This window comes from Nicotiana attenuata, unplaced genomic scaffold, assembly GCF_001879085.1.
Source record: "Nicotiana attenuata strain UT unplaced genomic scaffold, NIATTr2, whole genome shotgun sequence".
NCBI lineage: Eukaryota > Viridiplantae > Streptophyta > Magnoliopsida > Solanales > Solanaceae > Nicotiana > Nicotiana attenuata.
The window spans coordinates 759,799-780,010 of NW_017670381.1; the positions used below are offsets into that span (position 1 = coordinate 759,799).

A 20,212-nucleotide genomic window follows, 5' to 3' on the forward strand; every position below is an offset into this window, starting at 1 on the left:
AAAATTGAAAAATTCAGAAAACTTACCTGACTGGGCCCGTCTCTGTGCTACCGCGGTCCTACCGCGGTCACGCTGGGACCGCGGTAGACCAAGTTCAGAGAGGTGGTTTGACCGCGGTCCTACCGCGGCCACGCTTGGACCGCGGTGGGAAAACTTCAGAGGGCTTGTTTAACCGCGGTCCGGCCGCGGTTACGCCGGGACCGCGGTCAAGGCGTTTTTCTGGTACTTTTTTTTTATATATACAGTTATACATTACGCTTACAACAAATTCATGGGTTGCCTCCCACGTAGCGCCTGATTTAACGTCGCGGCACGACGCAAATAGTGGAGTTCCTACTCCTCGTTCTCGTATTGGGGTTCTTTGAAATGTGACACCACTGTATCCCCTTTTTCTTCAGCTGATCCAAGGTAATGTTTCAACCTTTGTCCATTGACAGAGAATTTGTTCATCCCGTCTTTTGATTCAATCTCAACCGCTCCACTTGCAAAATTTGCACCACTCTGAATGGCCTGACCATCGGGACTTTAACTTACCCGGAAACAATCTCAACCGTGAATTATACAATAGTACCATGTCATCGGGTTTAAAGTCTCTGTCCACGATGTGCTTGTCATGCATTTTCTTCATTCGTTCCTTGTAGAGCCTCGTGCTTTCAAAGGCTTGATACCTAAATTCTTCCAGCTCATGCAGCTCCGTGAGTCGATTTTNAGGGGTTACATTGGGTTACCTTTGGGTCATGCAAATTGACAGAAAATTTTTCAAGTGTTGTTGCAGGTCTTCAATGCTTGACCTGGAGAACAGTCCCTTATTTTGCAGCAGATGCAACATGTTGTTGGTGATCTGGAATGTCTCCGCTTGAATTGCGGGCACAGCTATGGCAGTGGCCAGATTATCAGCTGTAGGCTGTGCCCAGTCATATAGTGCAGCCTCGGGCACAAGAGGTGCTACTCTTCTGACATTTAAGTCAGCTGGCTCATCCCTGATGTTTCCGTTGACGTTATCTACGTCACCCATGTCAAATTCGAGTTGGTGTGTTGGTTGAGGTTGTTGAAGTCCTTTGTTGGCACGGTTCAATGCCCTGAATATTTTCTCGGGGCCTGAGAGTCCTTCTAGTAGTTCTCCAGTCCTCGAAGAATTTCTAGGCATACACCTGCTTTCCACAAGATTTCAAACGTTAGAATTTCAATGAAAAGATTGGTATAGAGAAAACTGACTACACTTAGAATTTTTGTATTTATTTCAATTGTAATTGATAACACCGTTAGTTCCCCGGCAACGGCGCCAAAATTTGATCACGCTCAACTAAGTCTCACAAAAGACAATGCGGGCGTTGCAAATATAATCTGAGTATTATTGCCCAGAGTCGAACCACAGGGAACTAACCTATCAATCACTACTGTCAGATTTACTAAATTCACACAATCTGTTTTCCCAAACTTTTTGATTCACAATGGTTGATTTTCTAACAACTCAAGATTGAAAGTAATTAACAGCTAAAATTTAACTAAACTTGATGTGTAAACAGTAGAAATAAAGTCTGAGGCAATGGTTTCCCCCGTTGGTACTTTCCTTGGTTGTATAGTCTTATAACTATGATTTAGTTGTCTCTAACAATCATGAACGCTCAAGCTATCACAATTCTTTCTCAAGTAATTATGATAATCTACTAGACGCACTCTCTCAAGCTACGCTAGCTAATTTCACAATACAATTCACTTAGATTGTACCTGGGGTTTCATTATCTCTAATCCAACCCCTACATCCTCGGTTATGACTCTCGTCTATACTCCGGGAGTGATGTTGTTCATACAATCACCTAAATATGCACTCTCTCTCAAGTAGATGCATAATAAATAGGAACGGATAATTGAGGGCCCTTTCAACTAATCCACACTCAAAACAAAGATGAACAATTAGAGATTAACAACCAAATTCAATTATATTAATAAAACAACCAAGTCATCCCCAACGGGTTCCACCAAAACCTTAGATTAAGGTTTTTAGCTACTCATGACAATGGGGAAATAAACTACTAAAAGATTCATCATCATAAATTGCAAGAAAAATAAAGAAGAATAAGAGTAATGATGTTTTGGGTGATCTCTCACACTTGTTTTCCTTGCCAAAGTACTCTCTAAAAATATTCCCTGCCTCCCTTGGGCGAGTTCTAGTATTTAAATAGGGTTTTGGGCTAAGAATTCCGGAATTTGCACTTCAGTCCTTCAATTTCTCGTCGCCTGTCGCGGTCCGGCCGCGCCCACGCTAGGACCGCGGCCAAAAGGCCTCTCTGAATCTCATATAGGAGCTCGCCGCGGTCCGGCCGCGGTTACGCCGGGACCGCGACACTTCACCTCCAAGCCTTGTTTGTGTATTTCACATGGTTCATTTGGCGACTTTGGTGCGATTGGCTTCTTTTTCTTTCATAAATGATACGAAACCACTCCATAGCCTTCTTCTACTGTATGTAACCTGAAAAACATGAAAAACACCAATAAGAGCATTTTGCTATCACTTTTACAATAAAAACTCTACAAGAAGGTGGTTCTTTTGAGGCTTAATCATAGTTCAATTCACCTATTATCATATATATATGTATATGGGATATGGGAAAGGTTATGACGTTATATACTCACCACCACCTGATTAGCTGGTATACGTTGATGATTTTGCCCACAGTGGCCGATATGATATGATGGGATGCCCTCAGAGGCTGATGATGTTATGAAACATGTACATATGCACGACATGACATTCATACACATATGCAGGATACTCTAATTATTTCATGATTTACAAAGTTACTCAGACTTACATGTTGAGTCATGTACTCCATATTTCTTCCATGTCTATTATGTACTTATTTATGTGCCTTACATATTCGGTAAATTTTTCGTACTGACGTCCCTTTTTGCCTGGGGACGCTGCATTTCATGCCCGCAGGTCCAGATAGACAGGTCGAGAGCCCTCCAAGTAGGCTATCAGCTCAGCGGAAGATGTTGGTGCGCTCCATTTGCTTCGGAGTTGTGCGTTTGGTTAGTATGATTTAGACGTGTATTGTTTGGTATGGCGGGACTCTGTCCCGACCTTTATGACATTTATGTACTCTTAGAGGCTTGTAGACATATGTCGTATACGTGAAAGATTGTACGGCCTTGTCGGCCTTTGTTTTGAGTTTATAAATGATTATGTTGGCCTAATAGGCCCGTATGTCACGTGTACATGATGATGTAATAAGAAAGATACGTTACGTTGGTACTCGATTGAGTAAGGTACCGGGTGCCCGTCGCGGCCCATCGGTTTGGGTCGTGACAAGTACAAACTGGAGAATAAAGTGGGTAGCTTTTCACATACATATTACCCCACTACAAGTTGTAGTAATAGAAGATATTAAATCTTTCATTTATTTATAGTCTCAGTATGACCAACCGCTTTCGCGAATACTTTCAAACTCAATAAGTTTCTTTGAGACTTACTACAACACAACGTCTTATTGATAATCAATTTTGTTCAAATAGTATAATTGGCTTTTCTAGAGCTCTCAATTAATTTTGTACTACCACATATTCATCAACATCCATATGATGAATATCTCTTTTAAAGAGAAAGTTATACCATTATGGTTATGGTCAAAACTATATGCAAGATTTGTTTCTTGCATTACCGTTGTTTTTTAATAATCACAATGCCAAAATATTTTGGCGTACAATAAGTACGTGACCAATGACCATTTATGCCATAATAATAACATTATTTTCTTATTTCCTCTCAAACCTCCTTCTAGAGGTGAGTGTGTGGTATATTTACTACTACTAGCACGTTCATATTCTTCCAAGAATGAATATGTATTCATAGATCAAATGTTGTCACATTCACATTATGAATGGACCATAATCATTGATATGTGCTTTACAAAATTTCATGTCAAATCGATGACAAATATTACTTTCACAGAGTGAAGGATTATTTTTAGAATCCTTATTATTCTCATTACCATAATGATGATGATTATAATTTCGTCTATTGTCACGTCCACTCCATTGATACCTTCATGGTAATAATTTTATCTTCTTTCAGACTTATTACATATTGCTACCACATTCTCTTAAGGGAATGAGAATGAAGCAAATTCAATGGGACGGAATTCCACTTCTTGTCCTCTCGATCATACATGACTTTGATCATGGCAAGACATAGAAATTTTACCACTTTGGGTAGTTATAGTTTCTTTCAAACTCCATTAGAGTTAAAATCAATATTTATTGTCTTTGCTTGTATTTAAAACCAAATTATAGAATGTTAAGAATCTAAAAGAGAAAAATAAAGTAAGATACTTACCTTAAATCCAGAATTTAATCATGAAGGAAGTTCATGGGACAATTGACAATCATTATGCTCAATCGCAAAGCTTCTACTCAATTGGTTAGAGTCTCGTGCTGATAACATGTTATAAAACAATAAATGAAGAACAAGAGTATTGCAGAGAAAAGTAGAGAGAGAGAATTCTTATTGATATTGGATGAATTACAATGGAATAGAACCCTCTATTTATAGGAAGAGGGTGACTTAGCCACCAAACAATAAACCCTAAATCTCTCTAAATATAGACATTCACCATAAATACAATTCTATTTATAACAAAATAATCAAATTAGTCATCAAGTGCAAGTATCACCTCATGAAGACAATTGAGAGGACGTCTAAAGAGGTTCATCTAGCTATGTTCCATGCAAACTAAAGCAGCGGTCAGGTGAGACTATGATGGTTGATTGTGTCGAAACTGAAGGATTGCGTATAATGTTAGGGATATAGTAGATATGCCCTAGATCCAATCTCACATTTGATAATTTGAACCTATTTTTATGAACGTTATTTAATATAAAATACATATGGCATTTGATATTCTTTTATAGTTATTATTAATTGCTCGATTAATTTAATAAGATCCTTGATTACATTTTGAAACTTGTCATCGTGATGGAGATCATGATAATGAGAGTGAAGTTTCTGATAATTTAACCTAAATTTGTTCTTGATCATAGGATTATTAATTTGGACACTAGTAATCCGGTTAGATCAATATTTATGTGATCGTCTTTATTGGATAAAGATTAGTTGATTTCATTAACTAGATCACATAGATAGATGATGCATATAGAGATATGATCATTGAACCGACTCATTGGATAATTCCTAATTGTTAGAATTACCATAATTTGTCAATAGGATATTCTCTTGAAGAATGTGATGTAAGAGTTTCCTTTAACCTGAGATCGTCATATTAATTGACAAGTTATTTATTGTACTTTGATACTAGACACCTATGGCCCTAGGGCGAAAGTTGAAAGGATATTGGGTATGATTAAATGCTTGTAGAATTAGTGATTGATCAAGATGGAATCTGTCAACTCTTGGTAATGAGTTTAAGCTCCATCTTGTCATGAATTATACACGACCACATTAAGACCTTGGCCAGGGCAATTGAATGAAAGAAGAAAAAGGTTTCTTAGGTCATTCAATGGTCGATTATATTTGACATAAACACATAGTTGGTCGCCTATTAGGATTTGACAGTTGAACCATATCCTAGGGTGACCCAGAGCTATAAGGGCAGAAGAAATTACTACATTATTCTTCTACTGGTTCTTGAGAGTAAATTGTATACTTCATTCTATCCGGTCGTTAAGGAGTGTTGCTAGACGCCACCCTTGATTAGTATATTGATGTGATCAATTTACTACCGGCTTACTATTGAACTTACGGGGTCGCACACTAACGAGTGTTCTGATCTTTGCTAAGGGATTAATTATTTATTATTTGATAATTAAATTAAAGAATTTAATTAGTCAAATAAACTTAGTTATTAGTCCTAATAAAATATTATTATATTCTTTGCTGGCACAGAAGTTATAATTAATATTGTGAGCAAATTGAAGTTTTCTATTTGGAATTAAAAAGTAAATTATATTTCTTGGTTAAAATATATATGTGATATATATAATTAATATTTATTTGTACAAAGTGTGCATATAATATATTAATAAAAATGGACCTGAGATTAGCTCAAACCATTAAGAATGTGATTGATATTTTTTAATATTAAATAGTATTAGTTAATTCTTAAAGTCCAATCCAACTTGGAATTTTAGTGGAAAGTAGGACGTCGACAACTCAAACTTGTTTTTCGTGTTTTTCAATAGGAAAGTTTTAATGTTTGGAATTGGACTTCACGGAAAGTCCATGATTCTCGGCAGTCACGTTAATCATTGAGAATGGGATTACGAGTTTTTGTACAAAATTTCATGAAGTTTATTTTTGAAAAATCTTTTTGCTATATAAAGGGTGATGGAGAAAATTTGCCGCACTAATTCTTGAGAAGAAAAACTACTTTGTGAAAGTGAGAGTGCAACAAAAGCCAAGAGAAAATACTATTACAAGAAAAGTATTTCTTAGGGGTGTGTATTCGAATCGCTTTATCGATAAATCGAATTGATTATTTGTTATCGAAATCGAAATCGAAAAAATCGAAACCTTATTGAAACGATAACGATAAGCATATGTACAAATCGATAATCGATAAGTAATTATCGATAAGGGTCAAAATCGAATCGATAAATCGAAGGCACACCCCTAGTGTTTCTTGATCTTCTATCTTTGGGTTGAGATTTTTGAGAAAATTTTCAACACAATATTTCATTCAATTTTTTCGCGGGTTTCATTGATCAAAGAGTTGATAGCAAAGATCGGTCTCGGTATGGATACGCATAGAGTCTTCGCGCTATCGAAGAAAATTCTGAAACGATGCTCTCTTCACCAGGTATGTCTCAGATCCGATCTTTGACATGTAAATAGATTTTAAACACGAAAAGATCTTCCTAGGATTGTTATTGTCTTCCGATGCGTGTTATGAACATCTATATGCAATCCTTCATATAGGTGTTCGTAACACGCATCGGAAGACAATATCAATCCTAGATAGTTATTTTCGTGTTTAAAATGTTTTAAATATCAGATCAGATCTAAGACGTACCTGGTGAAGAGAGTCTCGTTTCAAAAATTCTTCGATAGTGCGACTCTATATGCGTATCCACGCCGAGATCGATCCTTGCTATCAACTCTTTGATCAACGAAACTCGCGAACAAATTTAACGAAAAACTTATGCTGAAATTTTCTCAAAACTCCAACAAATAATGCGATAAGGAATTTGATTTTCTTGTCAAGAGTATATCTCTTAGTTTTTAGTTTCTTCAAAGAACTCCTTTTTAATCACACACTTTCACAAAGTGTCTTTTCAATGACCCCTTTTATATTATCACCTAAACCTTTTTTCTATTGGCTAAGGTAGTGAATTACCTTGGGTACAAGTCTAGTTCCAAAAATAGACTTAGTAAAAAGTTTTCCATTGGAAATTTTTTATCCCATTCCTAATGGGATCATATGCACCTCGACGGCAGCTAGTCCTTTGTGGACTTTAATACGTGAATCCAATTTCACATTGGATTTCACTAATAAGTTTCCATCAACTTTTTTATTAACATCTTATATAACATATTGTTGCGGAATATCGTGGGTTAACTAGCACACAATCACACACAAAGCAAATATAGAAGAAAAATCAACACAAGGATTTAACGAGGTTCGGCTAAACCTAATCCTCGGGGCAAAAGCAGAGAGAGTTTTCCACTATGAATGAGAAGAAAAGCACAATACAATCTCAAGGATCCCCAACTACAACCCCTATATATAGGTCCCAAACATATATGAGAAAGGTTTCCCAATTTGACAAGGACTATAGGTTTTCCTTTCCCAAATCTATTAGGACAATGGGTTTTCCTAAACCTATAGGGGCTATGGGTTTCCTAAAAATAAAAGGAAATAATTCAATCCACAAATAACAAATCTTCCCCTTGGCTTGAATTTTCTACCTTGCCCTCAGCCTCGCAAGGGCTCTATTGATTGCCACACGCATCAACCAAGTCTAGGCAACGCCTAAACTTGTTAAGAGACTTAATCTCTTCAGCCATAGCACTAATCCGTCGATTTGAATCTATACTCGGAATAGCTTCTGGATAGCTACAACACTCAAACGCATCAACGATCTCTGCAACTGCCAAAGCAAATCCCATAGGATTGGTATATCCAAGAAGATTCCCATCAACTATGTTTGCAAACCTTTGCGGTCGGTTGATCACTCTCTTCTCTCTGCCTGTTGCAATACTATAGGGTTGTTGCGCAGGTGCATCAACATTATCTTCTTGGACCTCCTCCACTTCCTCTACTTTATCAACCTTTGCGGTCGGTTGATCAATATTTTGCACCTCCTCCACTTCCTCTACTTTAGAACTACTGGGCTGAGCTAGTGGAGATTCAATTTCTAGCTCTATGCGGTCACTGACACCACGATCTGTTTCTGCTATTGCCTTCTCCCACTGACTGTCCAGTGAGGCAGATTCGTTGAATGTTACATCCCTACTGATAATTAGCCCTGGAGTCTTTTGATCTGTGCACCACAACCTATAACCTTTCACTCCAGTTGCATACCCTAGAAATATGCAATTCTTTGCCCTTGACTCAAGTTTTCCATCCCTCACATGAGCATAAGCAGGACAACCAAATATCCTTAAATTTGAATAATCAGCAGGCGAACCGGACCATATCTCAAAAGGAGTTTTGAACTCAATAGTTGTGGATGGAGATCTATTGACCAAATAACAAGCTGTATTGATTGCTTCAGCCCAAAAATCTTTGCTAACACATGAGTGTGAAAGCATGCTTCGTGCCCTATCACAAAGCGTTCTATTCATACGTTCTGCAATACCATTTTATTGTGGTGTTCCGACACAAGTGCGGTGTCTCACTATGCCCTCCCTGCTGCAGAAATTATCGAACTCAAAATTGCAAAATTCAACCCATTGTCAGTTCGAAGACGCTTAACTTTTCTTTCTGTCTGCCTCTCAACCATCGTCTTCCATTTAACAAATGTCGAAAATGCCTCATGTTTTGTTTTCAGAAAATACACCCACACCATCCTTGAGTAATCATCAATCAAAGTCATAAAATACCTGGCACCACTCTTAGAGGGAACTCTGTTTGGACACCACAAGTCAGAGTGTATATAATCTAACTTGTCTCTGGTCTTGTGTTCGGCCTTCTTGATGAACTTTACCCTTGTCTGTTTACAAAACACACAATGCTCACAAAAATTTAAAACTTGATTTTTGTACCCATTCAGCAAATTCTGCTAACTCAACAAAGACAATCCATTTTTACTAATATGGCCAAGTCGCAAGTGCCACAACTGAGACTGATTCAGATCACTTTTTCCAGAAGCTACAACAGCTTCCCCTTCAACTACATTGGCCTGAAGATGATACAATTTAGAATGTAGTTTACCCTTCATGAGTACCATAGAGCCTTTACACACTTTAAGTATTCCATTCTCGGAGTGAAATTTATACCCTTGATCATCCAAAGTCGAAAGAGAAATCAAATTTCTCTTTACCCGAGGAACATGCCAACACTCAAAGTTTCTGATAATTCCGTCGAACATTCTCAATTTGATGTTACCAACCCCCTCTACTGGTAATGGATTATCATCTCCCATATAGACAGTCCCACTCATTTATTTGTAAGTTGCAAACCAATTCTTGTGTGGACACATGTGGAAAGTAGCACCAGAATCAAGAACCCAAGAATTTTGCCCATGACTAGAACTCACAACACAAACTTCCCTTACATAGTCGCTATCATCAGAATTATTTCCAGTGTTAACAATATTTGCCGAATTATCTATTTTCTGCTTCCCTCTTTTCTCCTTTAGCTTAGGACAATCTCTCTTGTAGTGACCTTGCTCCCCGCACTCATAACAGTGTTGCTTCCTTGCTCTAGACTTTGATCTTGCGGTACTTTTTCCTGTTAAAGTCCTTTTGTTGTGTTCTTCCTCTAATCACAAGACCCTCGCCCTCAAATTCTGCTGTCTGGAAAGCTCTTTTTCAACTCTTTAGATTTTAGTGCATTACTAACATCTTCTAGTGAAATGATGTCTTTCCCATATAGCAGTGAATCGACAAAAGTATCATAAGACTGTGGTAAAGAACATAACACAATCAATGCCTGATCCTCACTCTCAATTTTGATATCCACATTCTTCAGGTCCATTATAATTGAATTAAACTCATCAAGGTGAGTTTTAACAGGTGTACCTTCGTTCATACGGAGATTGTATAACCTCTTTTTCAGGTAGAGGCGGTTTGTCAGCGATTTCTTAGAATACAGATCTTCCAGCTTCTTCCATGCCGTTGCTGCAGAAGTTTCTTCAGCAATTTCCCGAAGAACGCTATCTGTAACGCTCATGAAGATCGCACTCAAAGCCCTCTCCTTCAGGTCTTCCTTCTTTGTCTCTTTCATATCTTCATGAAAATCCTCATCAATTGCTTTCCATAATCCTTGTAACACTAGGGACGATTTCATCCTAATCTTCCATAGACTGAAACTAGAACCTCTGTCAAATTTCTCTACTTCGTACTTTGTTGAAGATGATGAAGACATCTTAACCCTAGATTATATGGAGAAACGAACCTTGCTCCGATACCAATTATTGCGGAATATCGTGGGTTAACTAGCACACAATCACATACAAAGCAAATAGAGAAGAAAAATCAACACAAGGATTTAACGAGGTTCGGCTAAGCCTAATTCTCGGGGCAAAAGCAGAGAGAGTTTTCCACTATGAATGAGAAGAAAAGCACAATACAATCTCAAGGATCCCCAACTACAACCCCTATACATAGATCCCAAAAGGTCCCAAACATATATGAGAAAGGTTTCCCAATTTGACAAGGACTATAGGTTTTCCTTTCCCAAATCTATTAGGACAATGAGTTTTCCTAAACCTATAGGGACTATGGGTTTCCTAAAAATGCAAGAAAATAATTCAAGCCACAAATAACACATATCTTATATAAAATAAGTACTAATTATGTATATCACATATACATATTTTAACCAAAGATATAATTTAATTTTATATTCCAAATAGAAAACTTCAATTTGTTCACAATATTAATTATATCATATGTGCTAGCAAAGAATATAATAATATTTCATTTGGACTAATAACTAAATATATTTGACTAATTAAATTCTTTAATTTAATTATCAAATAATACAGTAATTAATCCTTTAGCAAAGATCAGAACACTCGTTAGTGTGCTACCCCATAGGTTCAATACTAAATCGGTAGTAAATTAATCGTATTAATATACTAATCAACTGTGGCGTCTAGCAACACTCTTTAACGATCGGATAGAATGAAGTATACAATTTACTCTCAAGAACCAGTAGAAGAATAGTGTAGTAATTCCTTCTGTCCTTATAGCTCTGAGTTACCCTAGGATATGGTTTAATTGTCAAATCCTAATAGGCGGCCAACTATGTGATCATGTCAAATATAATTGACCATTGAATGACCTAAGAAGCTCTTTTCTTCTTTCGTTCAATTGCCCTGGCCAAGGTCTTAGTTTGGTCGTATATAATTCATGACAACATGGAGCTTAAACTCATTACCAAGAGTTGACAGATTCTATCTTGATCAATCACTAATTCTACAAGTATTTAATCGTACCCAATATCCTTTCAACTATCGCCTTAGGTCCATAGGTTAAATAACTTGTCAATTACTATGATGATCTCGGGTCAAAGGAGACTCTTACATTATATTCTTCAAGAGAATATCCTATTGACAGTTTATGGTAATTCTAACAATTAGGAATTATCTAATGAGTTGGATCAATGATCATATCTCTATATGCATCATCTATCTATGTGATTTAATTAATGAGATCAACTAATTTTTATCCCATAAAGACAATCACATAAATATTGACCTAACCGGATTACTAATGTCCAAATTAATAATCCTACGATCTAGACAAAATTTAGATTAAATTATAAGAAACTTTACTCTCATTATCATGATCTCCATCATGATGGCAAGTCTCAAGATTTAATCAAGGACCTTATCAAGTTAATCAAACAATTAATAATAACTTTGAAAAAAGAATATCAGATGCCATATATTTTTATATCAAATAACGTTCACAAAAATATGTTCAAATCATCAAATATGATATTGAATCTAGGACATATCTACTATATCCCTAACAGAAACATGATGAGGTAGACGTACAATCGCATGAATGAAAATTGTATAAAAAAGCCACCATCTTTCAAACTCTATGGGAGTTTAAACAAAACAAAACGGAGGCAAAAGAACCACAACTGGGATTAAAACTTAGTCATCGTCGGTAGGGTGTCAACGGCTCGGTTCGGCCGGTTATTTTTTAAAGTTTATACCATATTAATTTTTCGGTTATTCTATTGTGTATAACTAAAATTAGACTTTTCAAATGTCGGTTTCTCTTCGTTATCGGCACGGTTTGCTCAATTTTTGGTATTTTTGTAAATTTCATGTAAAAGTCACTAGTACAAGTAGAGTGCAATAACATACATACTTTTATAGGACTTAGCAAAACTCTCTAGGCATTTTTATTGTTTAAAGGGTGATGAATTAAGAAAATATGAAAGATGGCCAGAGAGTATAGATCCATTAACTATTTTACATCAACGTAAAAAGAACTAAGCAAAGATTAAAACAAAATATAAATCACACGAGTGGAAAGATATAAACCAAGTTGGGACTCAAGAATAAAGTCTAAAGCAGATTAAATATTCAAAAAAAAAAAATCTAAATCATACGAAAGGAAACATATTCAATACATTGTAATTTGCTACTAATAATCGCTAGAATACTTTGTCTTGCTAGTGAATATGATGGAAATAATTTAGTTTCAATAGGAGTGGCATAATAAGTTTGGAAATTAGGATTTTGAGTTTAATTACTTGTTGGCTTGTAACTATTTTTCATAATTCCAAGGCCCAAGAGAAATTTAATGCTTTTTTAAACTTAATATATAAATATGTTTTTCACATGTAAATTTATTCGGTATGGTTCGATATTTTTTCGGTCTACCCTAATTATCGATGCAATTATAAATTTATATAAAAACCTACGATTTTAAGAAACCTAAAAATAATTTTTAATTATCCATTGACATCTATATTAGGCATTATATCTGGCAAGAGTTGTTTTCAGTTGATTAATTGCACAAACATTGGACCATACATTCATCATCCTTCAATTCAACTGATACATTAATGAAAGTATGAAACTGCAATTTATCTTCTGAACGAACCAAAGTTTCCAAACTACAACAGTTTCCCCATCCACCAATCTATGGTTGCCAAAAGGATTCCATCATTCAGAACTCTCCTAGAGGCTCTTAAAAGGAGGAAGAAATACATTAACCAGCAACTGATGGATACAGCATTGTAAATAACAAATTGCAGAGGTTCAAATAGTATTTGTGTCCTAGGACTGTCATTTGTCCCTGCTTTCTCGGACAGCAACAATGGTGAAGAAATTGATTAAGACACATTTAAAATACGTCTCAAGTATCTTGACGCTTGAGCCATTATCATGGTTGGCGCTCACTTGTGCAATATACTCTTCTTTGTTAGCTTTGGTTTCTTATGTGATCGGTTCTGCCACAAGATCCAACATCCACAAAAAAGAAGTCAGTTAATGCCATTTTGATAAGTAGAAGTTAGATAGTGCCAACTATCAAGATGTAATATTATAAGTAGGCCAATCGCCATGCAAAAACCCTCACCTTCGAACTTTCCAGAGCTTCGTAGTCAATCCTCTCTTGCCACTTACTCTTGCGAAGTTTGATCGGCCGGTTTCCAACATACTTCCCTGAAATCAAACATGAATTACCACCTTATTAGGCATCTGGGTGTAATATTATCATTACCAATGCAATAACTAAAACAACTGCCACATCAAACATTCATGTATCCCCATTTTGCGAACTCCACAAGAAACCAAACTTCTGAAATTCTCTCATACAGGTTTGGTTGATGTTGTCTTTTCTTAACCTTTTTTTTCTTTGCCTAAACCGACTTCAGAAGCAGTACTAAATCTTCTTTCCAGTAAAGTTCTGTTCCTTGTTTCCTTGACCATTCCTTTTTATTTATTTATTTAGAGAGGAGAGGGGACTAGGGGAGGGCAATTATACATTCAAATAAAAAACCAGGGGCCCGTAGAGGACACTCTATCAACACTATCATTTGACATGAAGACATCAAAAAAGGGGGGACCAAAGAAACCCACACATGGCATCAACCAAATGGTATATCTAGGAAAATGTTAGATCCAACTGAAAGCTACCATCCATACCATTTATAAGCAGTGGTCTTCAAGAAGGTAAAAGCTGATCACCTAGCAGTGACAGACCCACTTTTATCAAGTTGTGTCATTTAATATATTGATTACGCCAGTGTACCTTAAGCACAATAAGAAACTACACATTCATATCTTGATTAACAGATAGCTTACCGTTCATTTCTTTAAGTGCTGCCGCAAGGTCTAGTGGGTTGGAAAAACTCACAAATCCATATCCCTTGGTTTTACCAGTCCGCTTGTCTCTCACAACCTGTCAACATGCATTGCAGAATCCCTTTGTTACTGAACCTTACAAGCTACAACATACAATTATACAACAAAATTCGAAGAGAGCAAGGCGAATATAAAATACTTCATTTTTTTCTAATCTTTTCAGATCAAGGCAGAAAGAAAGGAATTATAATAACATCAGCATGATGGATCTTGAAATATAACTAAGCTACACTTTTTTATAACGCATTAACTACTGCAGTTTTGGGCATTAAACAAATTACAATTAGACTTCGAGGTAAGGTATCACCAGTTCACCACCATTACAATCTTCCCAATTAGATGCCACCAATCTAGAGTCTTCTCATTTAGATGCTCCTTATGTTCTTCATTTTATGCAAATACACGCAAGCACATACAGAACTAAGTCACCATCCATGTATTCGGTGTACCCCACCAAAAAAGGGATAACCAAATAAGAATACACACACAAAAAAAAACATACAACTTGAGGAATATTGGTCCTACAGTGACACTACTAATATATTCTCTTCAATTTTCAATCATTGAAAATTATTGAACTCCAATTTGAAAGCAGTCAAAAGTGAGGAGAAGTCTATCTCAAAACTCGATGCACGCATACCACTATAGACATATACAGACTATCAATAGTCGATGCATTTATAAAGATTTCTAGCTTTTTTAAGATTCGGGAATGTCCAGGAAGCAGAAATATGATATTAAAAAAGAAGAAAATAATTAAACTTCTAGGGGACCAAAATCTCTCCCTTCATGACCAGAAATACCAGTGCTCATGTATACATAAAAATGTAAGATTATTGAAAGAAAGTAAATGATCTAATAGAGCTTACCTTAGCCATGTTAAAGGTTGGAAACCTTGAAAAGGCTTTTGATAGGACATCATCATTCACCTCATTCCCAAGATCACCACAGAATAGACGATAATCATCTGTGACACCATACAAAAAGGAAACTTAGTTATTCCACTGTGCTAGGATTTGCACCAATTGTAACAGCAAAAGACACAATAACCACAGGAAAACAAGTGCAAACAGCCATCATGGAAGGAAGTAACCAGAAAACCAGCAGCAAAAGATAATTTGGTAAAAAAATGATATCACTTGCAAGACCACAATCCATGAAAGTGGGCCAGTAAAGCATAATATTCAAACATGTAAGATCAGATAGATTACCTCACAGGTTTTCTCCTGCACATTCTCTTCTCTAAACACCTCCAGAAAAAGAAGTGCATTTAGATAGACAAGACACAAAACGCCCCATAACTTAAGTAAGACAAATTCATATAGTATATTTACTTGCTATTCATGCTTCTTTCAGCCGCACTGGTTTATTCAGAAAGTTAAAACCCTTTTATAAACACTCATTATAGGCATCTAGTAATTGGTTATGCATTCAAGATAGGCTAATTCATCCTAAACTTTTCAATTATATGTCATAACCATGTTAACTACAATTAACCCTGGATTTCAGCTTCAATCATGTCAGTATTCACCACCATTTCTTGTCCCTTCCAATCTGTTATTCACCTATTCACTCAGTGAGTCTCCTCATACTCTGCGCCAAAGTTCCAATGTTAAAACGAGAGTGCATCAAGAAAATTCAAGAATAGTACTCGACCTAAAAACAATAAGCAGAGAGAAAAGAGGAGATAAAATTACTTCCTTGACACTTAATAAATATTAGCTCCTTATATACGCATTGTTCGCCTACTCTGACAAGCTACATTACCTTATACACAATATCATATTTTATAGTTGAACCTTGTATATATGGTAACATACTCTAATAGGAAACGTTTCGAAGGAAAAGCTGAATCCATTTTGAAAATCAAATATAACTGTTAACTTTTGATTATAATAAGAAATATAACTGATTACTTTTACTTACTTTTTAGTGGAAATTCAGTTCAAGATAGAATCCAGTTCAACTGATGTTAAAACTATCAAAGACTATGAGGAGAGAGAACTAGAGAACCCCCCTCCCCCCACCCAAAAAAAAAAAAAAACAGAAGAATAAATAAACAGATTTTAGTACCATGAGGCACAGCGAGTCAAGGAAAAAATAAAGAAAAAGGAAATTATGCTTACTCTCTGGCCACTCTGCTAGAGTAGGATCTTCCCAACTTAGTCCTGCTGCCTTACGAGGTACAGCTTTCTTCTTGGCCTCAGCTTTGTGCTCAATTTCGCTGCTTGCAAGTGCAGCTTTCACATTTTCAAGTGCCTCAGGTGTGATTGTCTGAGCATCTCTTTGGAATAACTGCTGAGCCTGTCCGCAAGTATTACGTACATTACAAACATGACAAAACATACCTTCTTTTTTCAATACAAGCCACTAGCTTAACATACAAAGTAACATATGTACAAAGGCCTGGTGCAAATACTTCTATTGAGATTTTCTTCTGTTCTCCTCCCAAAACGAAACTAACAAGCTTCTAATTGGCGTCATGATATTTTACCATGCAAATACACACTAACATAGGCGCAGATATTCTCAGCAAGCAAGCTGTCCCAGGCACCACCCTTATAAAAAGGATTTTAAGCTCTATATACTGTCAGTGTAACAAAAATTTATACTGTCAAGTCACATTTACCTATTGTGGCAGCAGCTAACCTGCCCTATTTTATGGAGGCTTACTTGTAGATATACTTTAGGTGACCTGATAGTGTAATGTATATAACTTACTAAACTCTATAAAAAAAAATACTCTCAACAACTTCCCAGGAAAGATTTTACAAAATACCCGCCAAATTCTCATACATTTTTCAAAAATAACTAGAAAAGGGAGCAAAAATGAAAAACAAGTGACTTACATAATTACTTACTCCACAAGTTATTAATCAATTAAAATTTCTATGGACATTAGCGTGACTCCAACGAAATCAAAATGTAAGAATTAACAACCAATTGCAATTTCGCCCGTCGTTACAGCATACAAAGACCGAAATTCAGAAATAAAAGTTCATAATTTTCCTATTTCTTCCTTTTTTTGCAATTAACATTTGGAGCATTTACTTGTTGAAACTGAGGCAAAGTGTAAACGCCCGGAATAGGAGCAGGAGCAGGATAGACGGAAGGACCAGGAAGTTGTACGGGGGGAGGAGCAGCGCCGATGTAGGGCTGAGGAGGAGGTTGTTGTTGGAGATGAAACGGCGTCGGAAAGTATGTGCCGTTTGAGTAAGAGTACTGCGACGACGATGAATTAGCTGCCGCGGACGTCGAAGGCACCGTCGACATTGCAACGCCGGTGAATTGGGGATTTCCGATCGCAGAATTAGGGATTTTGTGTGGGCTGGGGGGGGGGGGGGTACAGATGTTTGGGGAATTATTTTGATGTGTATTTTTTTTTTTTTGGCAAAAGCGATGTGAAAAAAAATAATCAAGAAATATATACGTATTGGTTGAAACTAGTACGAAACGGTGCATTAGAGAAAGTAGAAATAGTTTTAAAGTGGTATTTATTTTTTATCCAGTATTTTTAATGCTGAGCAAAAATAGCCACTACTTTATTAAAATTAATATGAAAAAACATTATACAACAAATTGAAAAACGAAGAAGCAGAATGACACACAAAAAGTTTACAGGGAAAAATTCTAGATCTTGAAGTACTAAGTGAAAAACAGAGAAGGAGAGATGGATTACGCTGACGCCATTCTTTGTTGAATTGAATGACCTGATCGACGAGACCAACGTCGGCAAAATTATTACTAAAAGCAAAATCTGTCATTGTTTCCAGATATATGTTTTCTCTTTTACATGGGAATCATGCCTTGTCCCGTGAACTTTACCATCAGTTTGTTACTCTATTTTTCACCTTCTTCTCGTTATTTATTATGCTATATGAAATTCTCGGACAAACGTTTTTGAAATGTCCTTAACTTCTGGACAAAAGTTAAGGACAATAGGTCCTGAACTTACAGTTACAAGTTCAAAAGTTAATGACAATAGGTCCTGAAGTCCTGAACTTAGACTAACAAGCTTAAAAGTTAAGGACAATAGGTCCTGAACTTAGACTAAAAAGCCCAAAAGTTAAGGACAATAGGTCCTGAACTTAGACTAACAAGCTCAAAAGTTAAGGACACTTGGTCCTGAACTTACAGTTACAAGTTCAAAAGTTAAGGACATGTAGTCCTGAAGTCCTGAAGTTAAGTTCAAAAGTTAAGGACATGTAGTCCTGAAGTCCTGAAGTTAAGTTCAAAAGTTAAGGACATGTAGTCCTAAAGTCCCGAAGTTAAGTTCAAAAGTTAAGGACATGTAGTCCTGAAGTTAGAGTTCCAAGTTCAAAAGTTAAGGACTTGTAGTCCTGAAGTTAAGTTCAAAAGTTAAGGACATGAGCAGAAGGGTATTTTTGTCCGGGCAGTTAAAGTTCATTAAAGCAGTGGATAAAGACTAAAGACATTTTAAACAGTGGCTTAAAAGTAAATACATGTGTTATTAGTGGCTAAGCGTGCACTTTCCCCTTAGAGAAATGGGCTAAAGCCCAGTGGAAAAAATAGCGTTCTGATTAATGGGCCGAATGATTTATAAGTAATGTAAAAATTGCATGGGGAGCCCTATTGGTCGTCCCCGTTTAACCTATACCCATATTTTTAAAATTATTTAATCTATATCCTAATTTTGATAACTTCAGATCCTGCGACCTATGCGCTCCTTTCTTCCTCCTCTTCTTTCCTTCCTCTTCTTCTTTTCTCTCTCAAACATGTTATCCTGTAAGTTACACATGTTAAATTGGACAAAGCGATAAATCAAGAAGAAAGAAAGACTTGCCACTGCCTCTCATACTTTAATACATCCCAACACAAAGTACGTAAATAATAAAATAAGAGTTTATCGTCAAAACTCGAAGAAGCATCAACTGAAGTTTGGGACTGCAGGGCCAAACTTCAGACATTACCGGGTTAAATTTTATATGAAGTTTGCAAGTATCATGCCAGGAAAAATTATCTGAAGTTCAAATATAACAAGCTGATTTTGTCTGAAGTTTGCACAAACTGAAGAACTTCAGACTAATTTGTCTGAAGTTTGCACTACGAACTGAAGTTTTTGATTGCTTTTACAAGTGAGGCCAAACTTCAGACGAAAATGTTTGAAGTTTTACTTTGATAAGGTCACACTTCAGGCCAAAAATCCTGAAGTTCAAACTTCAGACATAAATTCTTGCTACTTCATGCCCCCTTATGTCTGAAGTTACCCGAAAAATGGGTACGCTTGCAATTTTTTTGTAAAGCGGGTATAAGTTAAATTGTGACCCAAAAACTGGGTATAGATACAAATCCCCATAAGTAACTTATTAATTTGGGTGAAATTCAAAAGGAAAATTGACACCCCATGACAATTGAGCCAACAAAATGGCATAGAATGGCCCAATCTTCAATTAATGGCATCTGGTAGCCTATATTGACATTTTAACCTAAAAAATGCAAATATGTAGCCACCGTGAAAGTAGTTTCATAAAATTGGTATTCCCTCTCTACTATCTTTTTTCATACGGATTTCTTTCCATCTCTCTCCCCAAACTTTATTCAATGACCCCCCCCCCCCTGCCTCCTCCTCTTCATCCTTTGCTATTTGGTTGTATTCCTGCATCTGTACTAGGGAGATTTTTTTGAAATTTTAAGTGATTTATGGGAATCGTTGTTGTAAATTCTCATCATTTTA

The 20,212-nt window shown here is 36.3% G+C and overlaps 1 protein-coding gene across 3 annotated transcripts in view; it reads right to left on the reverse strand.

The window, feature by feature from the left end:
• Positions 1–17,875, reverse strand: part of LOC109238646 (RNA-binding protein 42) — a 33,184-nt gene extending 15,309 nt beyond the window's left edge. Inside the window, exons 1-6 of one of the 3 annotated variants that reach the window (XM_019405131.1) lie at positions 17,569–17,874; positions 16,644–16,821; positions 15,387–15,484; positions 14,458–14,554; positions 13,730–13,815; positions 13,160–13,601 (exon numbers count right to left, since the gene is read on the reverse strand). In XM_019405131.1, coding sequence (XP_019260676.1) covers positions 13,548–13,601; positions 13,730–13,815; positions 14,458–14,554; positions 15,387–15,484; positions 16,644–16,821; positions 17,569–17,790 — 735 coding nt within the window. In that variant the 5' untranslated portion in view covers positions 17,791–17,874 and the 3' untranslated portion in view covers positions 13,160–13,547. Of the gene's footprint in view, positions 1–13,159; positions 13,602–13,729; positions 13,816–14,298; positions 14,341–14,457; positions 14,555–15,386; positions 15,485–16,643; positions 16,822–17,568 lie in introns of those variants that run through there. The other 2 variants (XM_019405133.1, XM_019405132.1) reach the window with 2 other exon arrangements.
• Between the last annotated feature and the right edge of the window lie 2,337 nt (positions 17,876–20,212).